The sequence below is a fragment of the Arvicola amphibius genome, chromosome 10, assembly GCF_903992535.2.
Source record: "Arvicola amphibius chromosome 10, mArvAmp1.2, whole genome shotgun sequence".
NCBI lineage: Eukaryota > Metazoa > Chordata > Mammalia > Rodentia > Cricetidae > Arvicola > Arvicola amphibius.
The window spans coordinates 64,521,997-64,542,654 of NC_052056.1; the positions used below are offsets into that span (position 1 = coordinate 64,521,997).

At 42.2% G+C, this 20,658-nt stretch overlaps 1 protein-coding gene across 1 annotated transcript in view; it reads left to right on the forward strand.

Annotated features, from left to right (window-relative positions):
* Atp13a4 (ATPase 13A4) overlaps nucleotides 1-20,356 on the forward strand; it is a 118,776-nt gene extending 98,420 nt beyond the window's left edge. Inside the window, 12 exon segments of the mRNA XM_038345709.1 lie at nucleotides 59-168; nucleotides 1,881-1,977; nucleotides 3,937-4,009; nucleotides 8,422-8,455; nucleotides 8,457-8,529; nucleotides 8,531-8,566; nucleotides 8,568-8,593; nucleotides 9,405-9,598; nucleotides 10,599-10,687; nucleotides 11,621-11,625; nucleotides 13,852-13,936; nucleotides 20,159-20,356. Of these exon segments, the coding sequence (XP_038201637.1) occupies nucleotides 59-168; nucleotides 1,881-1,977; nucleotides 3,937-4,009; nucleotides 8,422-8,455; nucleotides 8,457-8,529; nucleotides 8,531-8,566; nucleotides 8,568-8,593; nucleotides 9,405-9,598; nucleotides 10,599-10,687; nucleotides 11,621-11,625; nucleotides 13,852-13,936; nucleotides 20,159-20,356 (1,020 nt within the window).
* Nucleotides 20,357-20,658: the final 302 nt, after the last annotated feature.

A 20,658-nucleotide genomic window follows, 5' to 3' on the forward strand; every position in this document is an offset into this window, starting at 1 on the left:
TTCTGTAGAGGTGTAGAGGTTTGCGTACATATGTAACAAGCTGACTCTTTGCTTTCAGGCTTTGAAAATGGCTCACGTGGGCATCTCTCTGTCAGAGCAGGAGGCCTCAGTGGCCTCACCTTTCACCTCCAAAACTCCAAACATAGAATGCGTGCCTCATCTCATCAAGTAAGTAGTCATTTACCCAAGTCTTGTTTTCCCTGTGGACTTTCGGGTGCAGATAACACTATTCTGCGGGGAGTGGAAGAGCTGTGTGCCAGGAGGTGCTTTCTATGAAAATACATTCTCCTGAATAGCAGACTTCAAAGGAATTATAAATAATAGGGGGAGAGTGGAGAGCGGGGCCATTTCCAGAAAAAGCCATTGGTTGGATCATTTTTAAAAGGGTTATCACTGCTTTGAATTGCACTAGCAATTACTAGTTTAGGTGCTTTGTCCTGGGAGATTGGAAAAACCCACTAGGTTTCCTTCCTTTGTGACACCTTGCCTTTCCTTGAGGTATCCTTCTCATGCCCAGTTTTGAAAATCTTTATTACTCTTTGGTATTCCCACTGAATTTGCCTTGGTCTTATGTTTGTAATGCTGGTACATTTTGGCTTGAACTGTATAAACAACATTGTGGATGATCTTTGTCATTACCACTACGTGTTTATAATATAAAATGTACCTGATAGTCTATTATACTTAAAAAAATAATCTGCAGATGGAGACATGGTTGGTATTTCTTTTTGTAAATTTCTTTGTGTAAATAAGGGTCAGAAAGCATGACTGGTATGCCTGTGCTCAGAGACTTCAGACAGCTGGAAATAAGGTGTTTTATTTACTGTATTTTTTTCTGCCATATTGATGTAATGACTTGGCTAGCTTCCTTTGCTTAAGATATTTATCTATAAGCGTGAGTAGGTTTTGTTGACTGGGAACTTAGTGCCAAGATTTAAGGGAGATCAGCAAAGACGACTAACTCTTACAGAGAGTCCTATTTGTTATAAGAGATGGGGTAATGTAAAAGCTCATAAGGTGGCTGGGGAAGAGAAATTGGCTGCTTTAGATTGTCTTGGGAAAACCTCAAAAACTTGAAAAAACTTGAGGAGGTGAGAAATGGGAAGAAATTACCTTCTGAGCAGAGCCAATGACAGTAGTAGGATCTGGTGTGAGGATCAGGTCTTGAACTCTTAGGAAGTTATTACACCAACCATGAGTAGATTAAAGTTCACCGTGACCCCTGTATGAAATATCAAGAAGTGGTAAATTCCTTGTTTTTTTGCTGAAGTTTTTCAACAACAGCACAAAGGAGTGCACTCATTGTGTCCAGTCTATTTAAATTTGATGCTCTGGTAATTATTTTTGCACATTATTTTATAAGAATAATAATTTTACGCATTATTTTTAGTTCAGTTTTAGGAAAAGTTAGAATGACCAAGGTGAGGTTTGGATCAAATGTTTGCCGAATTCCAGAAGCACCCACTTGAAAATGCTCCTGGACCTGATTTATTTCCCGTTGTACACAGATGCAGAAACTGAGATGGGGAATGACCTTCCAAACCACACATTAGCATGTGCACATGAGGTTTGAGACTGCTTCCCAGGTCTCCTAGCTGTGAGTTCAGGACCTGAAACAATCTCATGCATGATGGACGAAAGCAACTGTAAACCACAGTCCACTGGAGCTCAGTACTGTGAACACTGGCCCAGAAGTGCTCTTTCCTGATCAGCCCGTCATTTAGGTGTCTCTGGTTTGAGACAAGCGATCATACAACTAGATGTCTGGCTTTTTACCTATTTGTTTCGTTGTTGTTCTATGCCAGGATGAGAAAGCACAGATTACCACCCAATTTCTCTCCTCATTTCCCTCATTCCCTTTCCTTCCCTTTCTCACACAGGGAAGGCCGCGCTGCTCTCGTGACATCCTTTTGCATGTTTAAGTACATGGCCCTGTACAGCATGATTCAGTATGTTGGTGTTCTGCTGCTCTACTGGGTATGACTTAGGACTGAGCCTCGTGTAGTGAGAAGTAAAACTCGTGGTCATTCGCTCCGTGAAAATGGGATGTGTGTGCACCAAGGAGCCTTCTAGAAGTGTCCTCAAGAGCTGGCAAAGTAAACCAGGACTAGACAGGCATGCAGGACAAGCGGTGGCTTCCTGACATAGAAAGCAGGTCATCGGGAACAGAATCAAATTTCGTGTTCTTTCTCACTGTCACTTTCGCCTGTGTGGACAAATACAGAGTGGATTCTAGGACTCGGCTGGACTGCTGCATAGTAACTGGCATTCCAGCTTCATTCTTTCAGTCTCTGTCACTGTGACAGAATATGGACCAAATGAAACTTAGGGGAGAAAAGGGTTTGTTTGGTGTGTGGGTTACTGTCTGCCACTGAATGGTGGAGTGTGAAACAGAAACCAGAGGAGGAACAGGCTTGCTTCCCCTGGCTTGCTTAGCTGTCTTACTGACATAACCTAGTCCCACCTGCCCGGGATGGCACAGCCCACCATGGGCTGGCCCCTCCTCTACCAATTAACAATCAAGAAAACATCCCATTGGCAGGTCCACAGACTGATCGGATGGAGGCAGCTTTTCAGCTGAGCTTCCCTTTCCCAGGTGTGCCAAGTTGGAAGCCAACATTAGCCATCCCAGCAGGCCACTCTAACTATTGATGCTTTACAGTTTCAGGGCTGTAAATATCAAGCTACCCGCTTGGTTCACCTGAACATGAATGGGGAAGAAACATACAATAGCAGCACACACCGATGTAGCACATAGACACAGGAGCCGTAAATACCCACAGAAGTATAGGTAAAAGCAAAGCCAATGGAGGAAAATAAACAGGCAGTACCAAGCTTGGCATATACCCCAACTTCAATTTAGTACAATTAATTTGGTGGTTTGTTTGCACGATTTAGGTGTTTAACACGAGAGCTTAACATTCCTGAAAGTTCAGCAATTGATTTTCAAGGGTAAAGAAGCTAGCGTAGCTCTCATTCCTAACTATACAGATCTGAAAATCGGTGAATTGTGTTATAAAAATATGTGTATCGGGTGGTGGCTTATATTATTTAACAGGATATAAAAGAGGACGAGACATCACTATTGTCTGCAAATTCAGTATGTGTGCTCATGCTTCATAGTAATCTGAGGAAGGGGGCCGTCCCTACAGATGTCTCAACCAGGCTCCTCTTCCCTTTGTGCCTGTTTTCTCCTAGGTTCAAGCTCTTGAGCTCATTGCTTCAGATAGGTTTTCTGACTGTCTGATGAGGGGGCTAGAGGTGAAGCTGCTTGCGAGAATTTGATCCTGTTTCAGAATGCCTAATTTATTATTTTAGAATAGTTTATTATCCTCAAAAGTACAATTCAATCTGGCATGCTATGATCTCCTTTCCACTCACGTTGAGAGCAGGGAAACAACATTTCTGAACTCAGAGGCTTGGCCACTCTTTTGCAAAAATAGCGAGACAATTTATTAAAAACCTGTAACTCTCACCTAACAATGCCCAAGATGCACGTTGTGAATTCAGTCATTCCAACTTCCCATTACTGAAAATTTGAGTCAGGCCACCAAACAGCTGGTATATATGGCTACTGGGGACGCGTGGTTTATTGTGCAGGACCAAACCCACATTTTCTGTAAGTCAGCACAAAAAAGAAGAGATGGATCTAGCCAGTGTCCCCCCCCCCCCCAACACTGAGTAGCACTGATGCAGGGGATTTCACCTGGAAAGCACACACAGGATGCTCTTCCAGAGTGAGGGAACTTCACAGAATGGGGGACCGCCCCTCCCAACCTCTACTACTCACCAACCCCAATAGGATCGAGACAATGCCATGTCCCCAGTGAGCTGCTTGAAAAATTAAAGTTGTAGGTCCACACTTATTGCAAGTCTTTACATTTTATCTATAAACTTGTCATTCTTTTAAAAATCTGCTTTCGTTTTTGTTTCCAGGAGACAAACAGCCTTTCAAACTACCAGTTTCTATTCCAGGATCTTGCCATCACGACTCTTATTGGTGTAACAAGTAAGAACTTTAAAGCTTTCATTCTGCAGGGTCTTCTCCTGCTTCCTTCCCTCCACCCCAGGAAGGGTTGTCGGTTCCAAAGGCAGGAGCAGGACTAAGTGTGGCTTAGTCCCAGAGGCAGGGGGCAGGCCACAAAATGCTCGGTTCTATTAAAAGAAAACATTATCAAAGGGAAAAACTAGCTTTTTTGCCTTTTCCACAAAAGAGAGAGCTTCTATAAATGGGCCCCCATCAATTAGACTCCAATTAGGCAACTTGGAAATAGGAACTGACTTCAGCTGGCTTTCAGGTGTAGGTGTTGGTGAAATGCACTCCGCTTGCCGATCTGAATGGCTTGGATCTTTCTGACCTCCGAGTTGCAGCCGATCAGCGTGGAAAGTGGCACTTAAGGGCACTTAAGGGCAATTGTGACATTGTAGGACTCCCACGTCCCACCTTTCTAATGAGTATGTGGATTGTCTCCTCCGTAGGGGAAAATTTCAATTCATGAATGCATTTTCAGGCTATTTTAGGTTTGCAGCAAAGTTGAGGCAAGTTTGTACCTTTCCCCTGAGCGTACACAACTGCCCGTTGTCAACCTCACCTCTTCCGCAAGAGGAGCACATGGGCTGCAATTACCCTCCGATGCATCAATTCATCGTGATTGCTCCAAAGTTCATAGTTTACATGGAGCTTTCCTCTTAGCCTCCCACTCTGAGTTTGGACATGGCGTTAGGTGACAGATAGCTATGGTTGCACACCAGACAGGATGTTTACCCTCAAATGTTTCATGCTTTATTTGTTCTCCCCTCTCCAAAGCTCCCGACAGCCACTGTAGTCTTTTAACTGTCTCTATACTTTTCCAGAAACTTCTGCAGTTGAAATTACGTAGTCAGCAGGCCTTCCAGATCAGCATCTTTTGGACAGTAATGCTGTACAGTCGAGGTTTCTATACACCTTACAGAGCTTTAGTGGACTGAAGGACATTCTCTGGTCTCTGGGTCACAGTTTATTTCTCTTCATTTGCCTCCCAGGAGGGCATCTTGGTGCTTTCAAATTTAGAAAGATTAAGCATAAAAGTGCTTTAAACATCTGTGTGCAGGGGTTCGTGTGAACATACATTTCTAATTTCGTTGCCCACTTTCGCTTGCAAGTTCAACAATGACACTCCCTACGAGCACCCCACCACCACCACGCCCAGGCACCAGTGGTCTGGGAGTGTGCACACGACTCACTCACTACAAAGACACGTGTCTTTCGTTGACAATCTCACACGTGCTGTGACCCGGCTTTCATGCCTTTCCCTTTCACGATTTTAATAGTTCTGACAATTCATTTTCAAAACATGTTCAAAAACGCAAATGGACTTGCTCAGGTGGAGCAACTGCTAACCTCATTTCAGCCGCTACCCGCCGAAGTTCCCGAAGTTCCCCTTGCCTTTCTGCTGCCGATAGCAGTAACCACTTCTTGAGCACCTGACTATCAGCACCACAGCGCTCTTTCCTCAAAAGGTTTCTTCCTTTCCCTTCAGTGATTCCACACTCTGCTGAACTCGTCTACCTCTTGGGTGACACAGCTTCCGTCTCTTTCCTTTTGTTCCTTCTTAAACCATGTTCTCAGAGCAACTTGTTGTCAGCCCACACCCTCGCTCTAGGAGACGTCAACTAGTCGCTTGATTTTAGAGGCATCTGTGTGTGATGAATCCCCAGTTTATAGCTACAGACGAGATGATTATCTGGAGTTTGGGAATGAAGTACCCAGCTTTGCATATTTAATAGGGCCCACGCATACTCAAGCCAAACTCTTATTTCTGCCAGACCTAATTATGTAAACTTACTGAGTCGCTTGTTTGTGCTACTTAATGCTCCGGGCCTTTGGGCAGTCTATGAGAGAGCATTACTACCCTCTTAGTTATTCAAATTTAAGACCTCTAGTCATTCTGGATTTTCCTTTTCTCACCCTGTATGTCTAATACATATGACGTCCCTGTAGTGGTTTGAATAGCATTGGACCCCATATGCTTATATATTTGAACGCTTGGTCATTAGGGAGTGGCACTACTTGAGAGAGTTTAGGCGGTATGACCCTGACAGAGCAAGTGTATCATTTGGGATGGGTTTTGGGGTTTCAAAAGCCCCAACCAGACCCAATGCCTTTTTTCCCTGTTGCCTTTGAATCAGGATGTAGATCTCTTAGCTACCTCTTCAACACCATGTCTGGCTGTGTGGTGCCACGCTCCCCCTGCCAGGATGACAATGGATTGAACCTCTGAAACTGCAAGCTATATTTCTTAATTATGCATTACATTTTTAAATGAGCTGTACAAACACAATACTTTAATCAAGATAAGAAATACATGTACCTATAAACAAAATTGACCTTAAATTTGTATCAATAAAACCAAGATCCATATCAATGCAAAGTATTCATCTTTATATCACATCCCCTTTAAATGTAAACTAATATTTATAAACAATATTTGGGAATATGGGTATAGTTCTTCTCCAAACTACTTCCTGCATTTTTATTGGGCAAAGTAATTTTGGGGGGTGTTCAAAGCAACCTTTCAGAAGGTCGTGGTCCATCAAACCACATTAGTCTAGAAGCAATTTCACAGATTCTCATCTTCTGTGGAAACAAAAGAAGAATATCTCTTTTCCAAAGCAACTTATCCTTAGATACAATTTTGAAATCAAGATACCTTTAAGATATATATGTTGGTTACTTATCTTCTTCAAAGTCAAAAAATTCAAAGAAAACACAGTAATATATATATATATAATTCAGACTCTCTGTGTATTTTCCATCTTTACATGGCTATTTTTTGCCCTTTTAATCTATGACTGTCTGTATTTGTTTCTTTAAAGACTTTGTTTTTTTTAGACCATTTTACTTCTCTTTCATAACTCTCTATACTCTTTTTATTTTTCTCTTCCAAGCTTATGTACATTTATCCAACACTCTGACCTATTTAGAGATCTCTTTTATCTGGATTTATCTTTATTGCATATCTGTTCTTATTTTTTGACCAGAACACTTCTTAAAATGCTAAGTGCTTCTTAAGAATCTAAGCTGTGGCATTGCTAGGGTGTATATGGCACTGACTGCTTGTCCCACCCAGTCCAGCATGGTGGAGCTAGCTGTTTGCTGCCTCTGAGAGCCAAATACATTGCCCCATTTTTAGGCACACAGCTGCCCTATGTTGCCATTAAGCAAACTGTAGCACTTTGGCTACAAACCCCATTTAAATTCTCGGCCTCCTGAAAGAGTCAGAGGTTGTACTGGCAGCATGGGCCAGAAAGCTGCAATTTCAAAACAGCTTGGCTTTTTCTGCTACTGCTGAATCAGTAAAACCTCTCTTAAAGGAACCATGCCTCTGCTTGCTTCTAGCAAACAGAACCCACCCAAGAAAATGCCACTACCAAACCATTCTTAACTCTGGTCTTTTGTGTCTGGGATTCCTTTTGAAGCTCTCTCAGATTTTACGTGGATCTTAGTTGGCTACATGAATACCCATTTGTGTCCCGTCCCATTGTAATCATCTGCTACCTCTCACTGCCACAGTTTTTTCTGGCTCCTCTTTGGCAAAAAATCCTAGCATTATTTTTGGGTGGGGGGACTGGGTTATGATACAGAGATCCTGTTTAGGACTGAGCACTCTATAGTCTCGTATTCTCTGCTTTGATCAGTTATGGGTGTCAGTGTTAATCACCATCTGCTGCAAGTAGGAGCTTCTCAGATCAAGGGTTGACAGGTACATTAATCATACCACTCTCACCATTAAGAATGCAACACGTCCACCCACGGAGACAGGGGGGGCTGATCTAATGGGAGCTCACCAAGGCCAGCTGGACTGGGACTGAACGAGCATGGGATCAAACCGGACTCTCTGAATGTGGCTGACAATGGGGGCTGACTGAGAAGCCAATGATAATGGCTCTGGGATCTGTTTCTACTGCATGTACTAGGCTTTTTGGATCCTAGTCTGTTTGGATGCACATCTTTTTAGACCTGGATGGAGGGGGGAGGGCCTTGGACTTACCCACAGGGCAGGGTACCCTGCCCTCTCTTAGGACTAGAGGGTGAGGGTGAGTGGGGGAACAAGAGGGAAATGGGAGGAGGGGAGGAAGTGGAATTTGAACGATATTATTTATAAAGCAATAAAAATTAAAAAGAGAAGTCAGGATGACCATCGAATGGGCAATGTGAGTGGGGCAGGGGGAAAGCCAAAAAATGAAAAATGTGAAATTTCGTATTTTTGCTTGCGCTATTTTTATGTAAGTTATTAACCCACTGGAAATATCAAGTTCCCATCTGTACAGTAAGGAAAAGTTATTATTTTACAGACATGCATATAAAGATCATAAGAGAGAAAAAAAGAATGCAACACTTTCCTGCTCTCACACATGTAAAACTCTGGATTTCTTTTGCAGTGAATCTGAACGGTGCCAATCCCAAGCTAGTGCCTTCAGGCCTGCAGGCGGCTGATCTCCCCACCTCTGCGGCTTTCAGTTATTCTCAACATCCTCCTCAGTTTGGCCTATGCACATCGTGGGCTTCGTCCTCGTGCAGAAACAGCCCCTGGTACCTCATGGAGCTGCACAGGTATCAGCGTGGCCTCAAATCCAGCTCCTCGAAGCCTGATTTCTGTTGAACATCATCTGGCCCACCTGAAGGGAGGCACTCTGGTCTTCATCAGACACTGCTTTCAGTTCCTTTAAGTCCTTTCGGGAAGTCGTTCAAAACCATCTGTCTTTTTGTCACACATCGTGGCTGTGTTGTTTAATAATGAGGGTGGCAAGGACTTATATAACTTTCCTGGTTTGTCCCAGTTTAAGGAGCCCAGTTTAAGCCATGTCTGGTGAAATGATCAAAATCTCTCCCAAGCCTCGTACTGTGACCCATTTAGAGATCTTTTTTTTAATCTGGATTTGTGTTTATTGCATATATGTTATTATTTTCTGACCAGAGCACTTCTTAAAATGCTAAGTGCTTCTTAAGAATCTAAGCTGCGGCATTGCTAGGGTATATATGGCACTGCCTGCTTGCCCTGCCCAGTCCAGCATGGCGGAGCTGTTTCAAAACTGCCCCTGTTCAATGATTAGTATATGTCACCTTATGTATTACTAAGGGAAGAATCACAATTTACTCATCTTCCACTCCCCCCATATCAGTAAGCTGTGTGATGGATGCACAGCTTACTGAACAAGTAGACAGTTGAACCTGCCTATGTATCAATTTCCCTATTCAAACATACAAAATTATGCATCTGTCTGTCGTTAATTTTTCCTTTATTTTTGTGTCTTCTTATCCCCAATGGAGACTACTATGAAATATTGGCTATCTATTTGCATGGTGACCCATAGATGCAAATATGTTTTGAGGATTCCATTGGTTCTTTTGGTTTCCTTTGTAGTGCCTGCCCAACGAGAAATGAGAGCATCTTAGCTATAAACACGTCTCCACATGTTCCCGAGAAAACCAGAAGTAACAGCACCTTTGCTAGTTTTGAGAATACTACTATATGGTTTTTGGGAACAATCAACTGTATCATCGTGGCCCTTGTGTTCTCTAAGGGCAAACCATTCAGGCAGCCTACCTATACAAACTGTGAGTAACACTGAGTGGAAACAGGGGGATTGTTGGTTCGACCATTGCTGATCATTAGCACAGGCATGCTCAGGTCACTCATGAATCAACTACACAGCCAAGTCTCAGCTAGAGTTCCAGTCCAGAACTCCAAAAGATGCAGCGACCTCATTCCCCTGCCTCTCTCTTTCCATCAAAGGACAGCTTTCTCTTCTCAGGCCAGTGCTCTACCGGAAGTTGTCTTTAGTGATTTCTCTTGGGATAAGTCTGAGTTGGGAAGATTAATGTAAAGACTAGTCTTTACTTGTCATTGTCTGTTGGGATTCATCCTGGGGACATGAGAAGGGTCACAGCCCTCAACAGGAACAGCATGGTGTGGTAGCAGACTGGGAGTAGGTCCGACCTGGGGAACCTGCCTCATCATACTGCACTGAGAACCCTCTTAGCCGGAGGTAGTTTGGGGCAGAGAGGTTGTTGAGGAGAAGTGTGTGTCCAAGTTAGTTTTCTGAGACATATATTTATATAATTGGTACTAATTGTTACAATTCGGGAGCACAAAATTGTGCCAAGAAAGTGATTCTACCTTTTCCCTCACTGGAATGAAGAAGCAGTTGAATGTTCGTCTTTATATAATCACAATTTAAAATTTCATGTATTTATGGCATTCCTGGTTTTCCAGAAATGGATTTGAGGCAGATGACTTGTATTTAAGGCAGCTACTTGAATGTCTTTAAAGCACTCATTGAAAGGGCATTTTATCATTGCTAGTCTCTATATATTTACCACCTGTACTAATTGGAACATAACATACATATAAAAGAGATCCCCATCAAGGACATGCATAGAAATTATGGAGGTGAGACCCACTGCATAGAAATGAGTGCTTTCATTCATTATGCTGTATTTGGATGCAGAAGTCAAGTAAATGTAATCAGCATTAACCTAGAATATATCAGTCAACAGACGTAATGCTTCAAACAGCAACTTCTCAAAATGATAGCTTGTGTTCTTGTTTCCTCAGATATATTTGTCCTTGTGCTGATTTTACAGATGGGCGTATGTCTTTTCATTCTATTTGCGGATATTCCAGAGTTGCATAGGCGTTTGGATGTAAGTATCTTCTCTGGAATTATGGTGTCATGTATTTTTTTCACCGGCTTTTGAAAGCAGGTCACTGTTGGAACTGACATGGACTACCGACACCAGCCATGTACTCTGGAACTGGCAGAGTTTAAAAGAATGCTGAACTGTATCTAGTTTTAATTTAAGCTAATCAGGAAATAAAATTTCATCAAGTGTTGATTCGAAGACTAAAGACAGCCTTCTAAAGAATATGGGCCACCTTTCATTGAAAACAAATGCCTGAAAGACTGGTAAAAAAATCTACATATATATTTTCTTTTTCAAATGCCATTTAAAGAATTTTTGCCCGCAACCATCTTTAGGTTCATTCTCAAATTTGTACTCAATTCTCAAATTCTCAAATCATGTTTTTCTCTATGTTAGTAGTTATATCTGAAAAGGTGCTTTTCAAAGAAACTTGCTCCTCTATCCCAAGCACTCTCTTACATTAAAAAAAATGTAACTGAGACAACTTTGAAATCCTACAAGATACCTTATTCTTACCTACTCAAGCTAGGAAAAGCACATATAAACCTGTTACAGATAAGCTGGCCCTCTGCAAGATAAAGGAGGGGATGTTTTTGCTTGGGAAGAGCTTGTGTGGAGTCCCTGACAGTGGTGTTATAAAAGATACCGAAAAGAGGCATTGTTCAATTTAAAACCAAGCCTCTTATCACATAAATATGGGTCTATTCTCAAAAATGTGGAATATTCAGGCAAGGAAAATTATGACATTCTATGCTATCCTTCCATCTTTTAAAATTTATGTATTGTAAATGGGTTTTGCTTCAAATTTATGAAGTTTTTATGAATTGAATCATGTTTGCTTCACAACCCAGACTTTTTAAAGCAAGAAATACATTCACATGGTTTTAAATTTTATTTAAATGTAAATACAGTAAAATACACTTTCTAGCCTAGCTTCTGTCTGAAGGCAATGTATGGTATCAGGGTTTTTTTTTTTTAATATTTTCACACTTTATTTTCTACATCTGCAGAGAAGTACATGTGTGTGAATCTTCTCCCACATTTTTACACAATGGTAACAAACAAACTACTTCATCTGTCAGTATTCTGAGATGTTGATATCAAAGTGGAATGTGTCATGCAAGAAATTCATTGTAGAAAGTATCTGTGGAGGAAAGGGTAGCAGGCAGGGAAGGTAAGGAAGAGGTGTCACACAACCTTGAAGATCAAAGCCATGCAGTAGAGAGGGAAGTGGAAAAAAGAGGGCTCCAGAGAAGAGTTTCGGTCTATAGTGATTGAAGGATTAAGTCAAGATTGTCCATCAGGAATGGCCAGCATCTTGCAGGAGTGAGTCTCATGAGAATCCACGCTGTCCTCCTTTGCAGGTCTTAGTAGCCCATGGGAAGGACCAGCGTTGGAATCAAAATTGTGGTAGATGTGGAGTATGGTGTTTGGGGCTGCCAATATTTATCTTCCCAACAGCGGGAGATCTGAGTGGAACATTTTCACAGCTGTGTGTATTTATCTTCCCATCAGCAGGAGAGCTGGGTGGAATATTTCCATGGCTGCTACAACCACACACACAGCCCCGTGCCCTTATTGTTTTCATGTAACGGTGTATTTAGGTAATTGTGTATACTAGCTCATAAGCTTTTCCATTACTTTTAGTGACAGCATAATATTTTGTTACATAGGTATGTGCATTATATTTCATGGTATAGATTGTGCATCCTTATGTGCAGTCCCATGTTAACTAAGATGTAACTGCTTCTATACTGGTACTTTACAAAGGCACAGCAAAAGAACCATGTACATATCTTTTTAGTCATGTACAAGAATATGTCAGGAGTAAATTCCTAGAAGTGGATTTCAAATAATAATTTTGAGAACATTGTTCTCTATAGGATTGCATTAGCTTTTACTCCCATCAGCATATGAGACATTGTATAAGGCATGTAATCACAGCACAGTATACTTGGCTAATCCACGCACCCCAGTCTAGCCATCCACCCATCCACCCACCCACCCATCTCAGCACCCCCCCCATCCCCCATCCTCCGAGCCATCATCCAGCCAGCATGCCATCCACCCACACTGCGGGCCAGTCCACACACCCATCTAACCACCCATCCTCCCACCCATCCATTCAAACATTTATTCAGCCCACCACCCCACCCTATCCACCCACCCACCCACCCTGCCTACCCTCGCCATCTATCCATTCATCTAAACACCATCCATCCATCCTTCACATCTATCCATCCACCACCCATCCACCCATCCACACACCCATCCATCCATCCATCCATCCATCCACACTTAAGTATCATGAACTGTGTTTGAAGAGGGCTTGGAAGAAGGCAGAGGAAGTGTGCAGAGCTTTATTCTAGCCCTGTGGTCCTTGGGCAAGTACCCTTGTAAGGAAACAGGCTGTGAAGCTATAAGCACAGACTTGAGAGAGCAGCCCTAACCCAGCACTCTAAAGCAGGACTTCAATGAAGAGAAACCTTGCACTAGAGGACAGAAGGCCATACTGTCCCACAGTGGAGGTTCCACATATTCATCCTCAGAGACGCCTGGGAATAAAGTCACACTCCTGTATTCCTTCTTCACAACAACAAAAATGGATAAAGAGAGTTTACTGTTATTATTTTCATTGAAAGTGACCAAAAATTAGAAAGCATAGAAATCTTAGATAAAAGAGAGACTAAGAAAGAAAGAAAAAGAAAGAAAAAACTAGTCACAACCCTTCAAATGCTTTTGAACATCAGTCTTCCACACTTAAAGTTTTATGTATATGTGTACATAAAAGTATATGCTTGAAATATGTACTATATACACATGCATTTTATATCTAGATTTATTTATTTGTATGTATGTCAGTGCGTGACTTTATTTAAGTACACGAGGCTGTCACGGAGGCCAGAACCAAGCACCTGGAGCTTGGGTTACAGGTGTTGTGAGCTGCTTGATGATACGGGTGTTGGAAACTGAACCATTGGGCCTCTGAAGAAACACAATTGCTCTTAACCCCTGAGCTCTGGCTCCTGTGGTGTGTGTGTGTGGTGTGTGTGTGTGTGTTTATATTTCCACTGTGATCTATATACCAATACCCCAGTGTGAGCATGGACACTTTTCTAGCATATGTGTTCTAAAACTAACTGTCCTTTGTCATCTTCTGCCAGCTGCTTTGCAACTCCTGTCCTGTGGAGAGTCTACTACTTGTCAATGATCAGCTCCAACTTTGTTGTGTCCCTTGCTGAGAGGTAAGTGCCCCCGGGGTTTTTTGCGTGTGTGTGGTGAGTGGAGCCCAGTCCATTAGGAACTTGAGAATGGAGGTGACATTAAGGTTGCAAAGTCCTGCACTGTGGGTGGCCTTCCTTTACTCTATGATCAAAGGCATGGCACAGTGTGTAGTTGCATTCTCTGATAGAAAAACAAACATTTGGCCTTCTTCATCTGCAAAGTGTGGTAGGGAGGCCACAATCATGATCTTAAAGATTCCATTCATTCTTAAAATTCCCCCATACTGGCACAAACAGAATTTACATTTAAAATTGAGATATGATTTGTGCATTATAAAACTCACCATTTTAAAGTGAACAGTTAAATGTTTTCAAGTTAGTAGTTGAGTGTCCAGTCATCAACACTACCTACTTCCAGAAGCCTTCCATCCTCTCAAAGGAAAGCATGCCACCCATTAGCAACCCCTCTTCCTGAACAACCACAAACACGCTCTCCCTCTCTCTGGACTTTCCTATCTGGGACTTTCAGCTGATTAAATCATTCCGCACACAGCTTTGTTTTTGTTTTGTCTTTGGTGCTGAAGATTGGCCTTGTACCTGCTAGGTAAGGACTCTACCATTAACCACTCCCACAACTCCTTTTTTGTTTGATTTTTAAAGACAGAGTCTTACAATGTAACCCAGGCTGGCTTTGAACTCCCCAGTCATCCTCCCTCTACCTACTGAGTGTTGGAATTGCAGGTGCACAACATTTTGCTTCAGAGGCATGTGCCTTTTGTATCCAGCTTCTTGCATTTAACACTTTGTATATTGTTTTCACTGTGATGGGAAACGGGCCTCACAGCGAGCTCTTCCAGCTTTCCTTCTACAGTCCCCGCCTGCTCCGTTTTCTTATGAAATGAGCTTGTACCCACTTTTACCTCTGACTGTTTCACCCTCTCTTCTCTCAGTGACATTAGACATAATCCCCCTTCTTCAAAGCCTGGCATTGGAAGGTAGTACCTAACGAAGCCATCCATGGACAAATGTTGGGTTCTGTCGCCATTTTTGCTTGGAATTGTAGAACTGCGTAGTCACAGTGGGTGTGACTTCCTTACAACCTGACGTCCCAGCTAGGGCTGTGAGGACAGAATCTCTGAGGACATTTTATTACTTGTAGAGCAAAGACTGACACAGTGGGCAGTAGAAGAACAGAGTCCTGAATCAGGGCACTGAAGCCTCTCTGTGGAGGCTAAATCCGGTTATGCAGAAGCAGAACAGGCACCACACTCATCAGGCAGGCTTGTTAAAATGTTAAAATGGAAGCGCTGGTTATCAAGCTCTCCCTTCACGGGGTCTGGCTCAGGAGGTGAGAGACCCTGTGCATCCAACAGTTTGCCAGGGGATTCTACTGTGATGGGTGTGGGCAACACACTTTGACAGAACTATGCCAAACCATACATTCTCCAAAGCAGTCAGATTAATGTGGGTGTCCTCAGACTGAGTTATAGAAGGGGGTTCCCCATCATTTAAAGCAGTGGTCCTCGACCTCCCGAATGCTGTGACTCTTTAATATGGTTCCTCATGCTATGGTGAACCCACCATGTAAAATTATTTTGTTGCTACTCATAACTGTAATTTTGCTACTGTTATGAATCATAATATAAGTATCTGATATGTGACCCCAAAGGTTCAAAATTTACAGGTTGAGAAACACTGATTTAAAGGACACTCTCATGCACATGTCTGGCTGACTGCTCTCTTTATTTGGAACATGTTTCTCCCTATCTGCATACTGACACTCTGTTCCATCCTCGACGGCACAACCACAGTTCCGTGCTCTTCATGAATCTTTTCTGATTTCTGGGTCTGCCAGGCAGTTAACGAACCTCACTAGGCGCAGTTTAAACAGCAAAGGCATTTACTGATCCAGGGACCAGCCTTGAGTTGGACTCTTCAGGACTCTCACATGCCAGAGGTCTGCACCTTTCAGAACCATCAGCCTTCAATGTGTCCTTTCGTGGCTTCCTGCTCAGGCCTCCAGCTCAGTTGTGTGACACACCCATTTATGGGTAGAAAGAAAGTACTCGCAAGTTTTTATTTCCTCAGACATGAATGTATTACTAGGAAACACAAATTTCCCTATAGTACATCAGCAGACTTCTTCATTAGTTAGAACTTTCTCATTGTTATTCTGGGTAAAAAGGCATTCTGGGTAATGGAATCCATGCTCAGACAGGTTGGCTTAGACTGGTTGCTTGTCTTTTTTTTTTTTCTCTTCAGGTTAGGTGGACAAGGAAGAGCAATAGTTTTCAAGTGTCCAAGTTTGTCATAGTGTCCTAACAGGAAGCCCTTCTCCAGTTATATTTTCATTTAAGAGTCCAGGCTCAGGCAATCATTCTGGTGTGAATCCTGGCTTCAGCTTTTCATTGATGCTTGATTTTGCACAAATTATTCTGTTTCATTCAGTTTGGTTCCTCCTCTATAAAATGCTACTAGTAATCATACCTTACTTTATATACATACGGAATGAAAAGCACATAATAAGTGTTCAGTAGACATAAACCTATCTGGGCTTAATGGTGCTGCCTGTCTGTGGTCCTAGAACTTGGGAAACTTAGGTAGCATGATCAAGAGTTTGAGACTAGCCTGGGATATATGAGGAGGTACAATCGCAGAAGTTAAAACCTAAATAAACCAAGCAAAAATAAAAAAAAAACCAATGGTATAGGAGGTTCTTTTGTTCATGTGTTGCTTTCAGTGGTTAATGAATAAAGAAACAGCTTTGGCCTGATAGGGCAGAACTTAGGTAGGCAAAGAAGACAGAACTGAATCCTGGGAAGAAGAGGAGAGAGAGAGAGAGAGAGAGAGAGAGAGAGAGAGAGAGAGAGAGAGAGAGAGAGAGAGAGAGGCCATGGATCTTCTGCCTGAGATGGATGCTTGTTAGAATCTTGCCAGTAAGGCACAGTCATGTGGCAATACACAGATTAATAGAAATGGGTTAAATTGAGATGTAAGAATTAGCCAGTAAGAAACTAGAGCTAATGGGCCAAGCAGTGTTCTAATCAATACAGTTTCTGTGTGGTCATTTTGGGGGCTAAGCTAGTCAGGCAGCAGGGATAAACAAGGGGCCACGCTCTTGTAACAAAACAAGGCCCCTCAAACACATACAAAAGCAAATACAGTAACAACAACAGCACAAACCACTGTAAGCCACAAGCAATCTTCATCTCTGGTGACACCATTTCTTACTTTGTTTCTGTCACTCCTTCAGTCATGCTTTTATACATTTGTTCTTTTTACAACTGTTCATTGACCCTCGTGACACATCCCAGGGTATTTTACCAGGAGAAAGATAGAAGAGGGGTGGGACTCACAATCCTTAGGCAGTAAGCAGACATGCTATTTCTGTGTTGATGTCTTCTCTTGCTATTAAGCTCCACAGGCAAGCACTTGTGTTAGTAGCTATTGCATTTAATACAGCAATCATTGCATTTAAAATTCTCGTAGGGGCTGTGTAAGAGTCGTTTAAATTGAACGTTAGCAATGACCTTGTTTATGCCCAGAAGTTGGGATGGGTCACTGATTCTCATTAGAGTGAGTCATCTTCTTTGGTTTTCATGAGTGAGAGACGAAGCTACACACATGCATGTTTGTTATGGGCTGCCAGCAACTGCTAAATTGAAAAATTAAACACTTTCCCTATGACATCCTGTTGTTCACCAAGCACTTTCTCTACGGTCAGCAGGTACTTAGAGACAGAGTAGAATTAGTGAGTCTTCAACAGAGAACTATTATAATTAGAAATGATGGATGCTATGTTTCCCTGCCTCGTGTGATGAATGAACCTAAGAGAGTAGGTAAAGACTGTCATGGGCTCAGCAAGATGTCTTTCCTTTAGGTGATTCTATATGTATGCCAGAAAGTGTAAAGAAATGCTGGGTGAACCGAGCCAAACACATTCTGGGAGCCTGATGGGGAATCTTTGTCAACCAATTATCTTTAAGAGGTGGGACCAAGTTAGGGTGTGGTTTTATGGGACCTGGAGAAAAATGGCAGCTAGCCTTCCAAGTGTACTCTCTCTGAGTGCTTCCCCCACAGCACAGCTGAGCTTGGACTTTTCGTTCCTGTTTCATGAGTTTTCCCCTTATAATAAATAAAAATATACTTGTTTTATCTTTTAGGTAGCCTGGTTAGTTCCCGAATCAAGCTGACTTCAACAAGAGCCAGCTTGGGTCATACATAGTCCAAACAGTTTTCTCAAGGGTAGGCATGATGCCTGGCTTCCTTTGCAGCATTTGAAGTGTTGTCTGGTTTGCTGAGGTCTGACTCTAATGCTCATCTTAGAGTAGCCTGGAACAAATGATTTCATGTGAGATCTTACTATTTGAACCTTGCTTCCTGTCTGCTCAGAAGCATGAGAGCTGATATGAATGGCTTTAATAATGCTCATCATTTCTTTATTACTCTGCATGCATGTGCATGTCCATAGTACTTAAGAATTGGGTAGTCAGTTGGGAAGGTGTACAGAGAATTCTTTTTAAAGAAATGGATTTGCATCAAAGCTTTGTTATTGCTTCTAGCCATGCATTTAGTTTACAAGGTAAAATCATAAGGCAGATCATGCAGCAATGAATCCTCCAGTTGTTCTTCAGAGAGTGGCAACGGGGTATAGGGAGCACACTAGAAGGAGAAAAGTTCCACACACCATGGAGATCCCCATCTCATCTCTCATTTAAGCTGTCTGAAGAAATGTTTAGGTTCCTTGCACCTGTTATATTTTAAAACTTGGAGTTGGTACCAGTGCCCCCACCTTTGCCCAGCTCCAGGAAGGTTGCAGTGTTCCTGTTATGGGAAAGCCGACTAACAGGTTGGCCAGATGCTGACGATGGCTCTCTGGGTATTAATTCCTTCTAAGAGGCCTACCAGTGTTCCCAGGAAAAGATTCTGACAAGCTATGATTCCTATCTTTACTATAGACAACAAGGCTAAAGTAACAGAGAAGGTCAGATTTTAGGAAGCCTGCATCTTCCATAGTTCCTCAGTACACAAAAGATACCCAGGAAGGACATCAAAATCAGTTCCAATTTTGTTACTTTGTTCTCCTTTTCTTTTATGAAAATATCTAAGACACTCAACTTTCGGACATTTGACAAAATGGAACACACACCCACATACACACCCACGCACACACATTTGAGCACACACATGTGAACCTCTTCTGTGATTTTCCTTATGACTAGTTTTGCTTCAGGTTCATGTTAACTCATGGAATGAAGTGGCAGTTCAAAGTGCAATGAATTTTTTGTATGTGTGTGTGTGGTTTGCCCAAATGTGTGTCTGTGCACCATCTGCATACCCAGGGAGGACAGAAGAAGACTTCAGGTCCCCAGGAACTGGAGCTACAGATGGCTGTGATCTGCCAGCAGATAGCACTCTTAATTGTTGAGGTAGCTCTCCAGTCCTAAATGTTCTTTTGAGGCATATCACTTTTGTAATAGTAAAGAGACATTTCAGTGAAGGTGAAGTCAGGTTAAGCAGGGCCTCAGCATACAACCATTAGTAAAAAGGTAGTTGGGGGGGGGGTGATAAAGGGTGATATCCTTGCCCTGCCCTGCCCTACCCTGCCCTGCATTGTAAGGAGAGTTGTATAATCCTTACAGCATTTATAAGGAAGGGATTATTATTTCTAACCCAACCGGTTTAGGCTAATAGACTTTCCTCTTCAGTTCTGGGAATTAGACACAGATCTCAAACTAATGACCTGGCCATAGTAATGACCTGACAGTTATGGAATGAACTTGGGTTTGGATATTTCTCCAATCCCAAGACTGAGGCCTCTGTTTAAATCTCATTGGCTTCTCACTGAGGTGTATCAAAGATACATCACACATCTTTTCACACACTTGGTTCTATGAGATGCTAAAACTTTTTAAAATGTCATTTTATAAGGCATCAAGTTGGATGTGGTATGGTGTGAAATATAGAATTTGAACAATTTTAAATTTAGTATAGATGTGATACTCCCAAGAACTATCTTCGAGGTAGGTTGCTTCCAGCATAATGCTCAGGTTTTTGAAAATTCCTTCTTCCAGCTGAGTTCCCTAAGTAAAGTTTGTAAATACGGCTACAAAACTTTTGAAGATTTGCTTAGGTCCCAGACTTTTGTTAAACAGAATCTAAGCAAACACGGAAAGAACATCTGGTTATGATCTATGGAATTAGGTAACTTAAATCACAAAACTGTTTATCTTTTATCTTGCAGGAGACCATTATTGAAAACCGAGCACTGTGGCTAGCAGTCAAGAGATGTTTCGGCTATCAATCAAAAAGCCAGTATCGAATATGGCAGAGGAATTTGGCAAATGACCCAAGCTGGCCCCCACTAAACCAAATCTCCTACTCAGACATGCAGGGGGTGTCCTACAGCAACCCTGTATTTGAGAGCAATGAGGAACAACTTTGAAGGAGAGCCAATATCTAAACAGTTGCCAAAATGAAGATAAAATGGACCCGTTTCAGAGATGTTAAAGCAATTTGACTCTTAAAACTATCAGCTGGAGTTGGTTGGGGGATAAACTACCAATAGTTGGTGACAAACTAAAGTCCATCTGCTTCAATGGAGTCTAAGGAGAATACTTTCCCCAGAAGATATCTCTCTTCCTGGCTTCTGAAGCATTGGTGGCACCTATTGAACCAAGAATGAAGCAAGGGTTGCAATGGGTCAAAAGCCTGGCAGCTATCAGAAGGATAATGTATCTTCTTAGA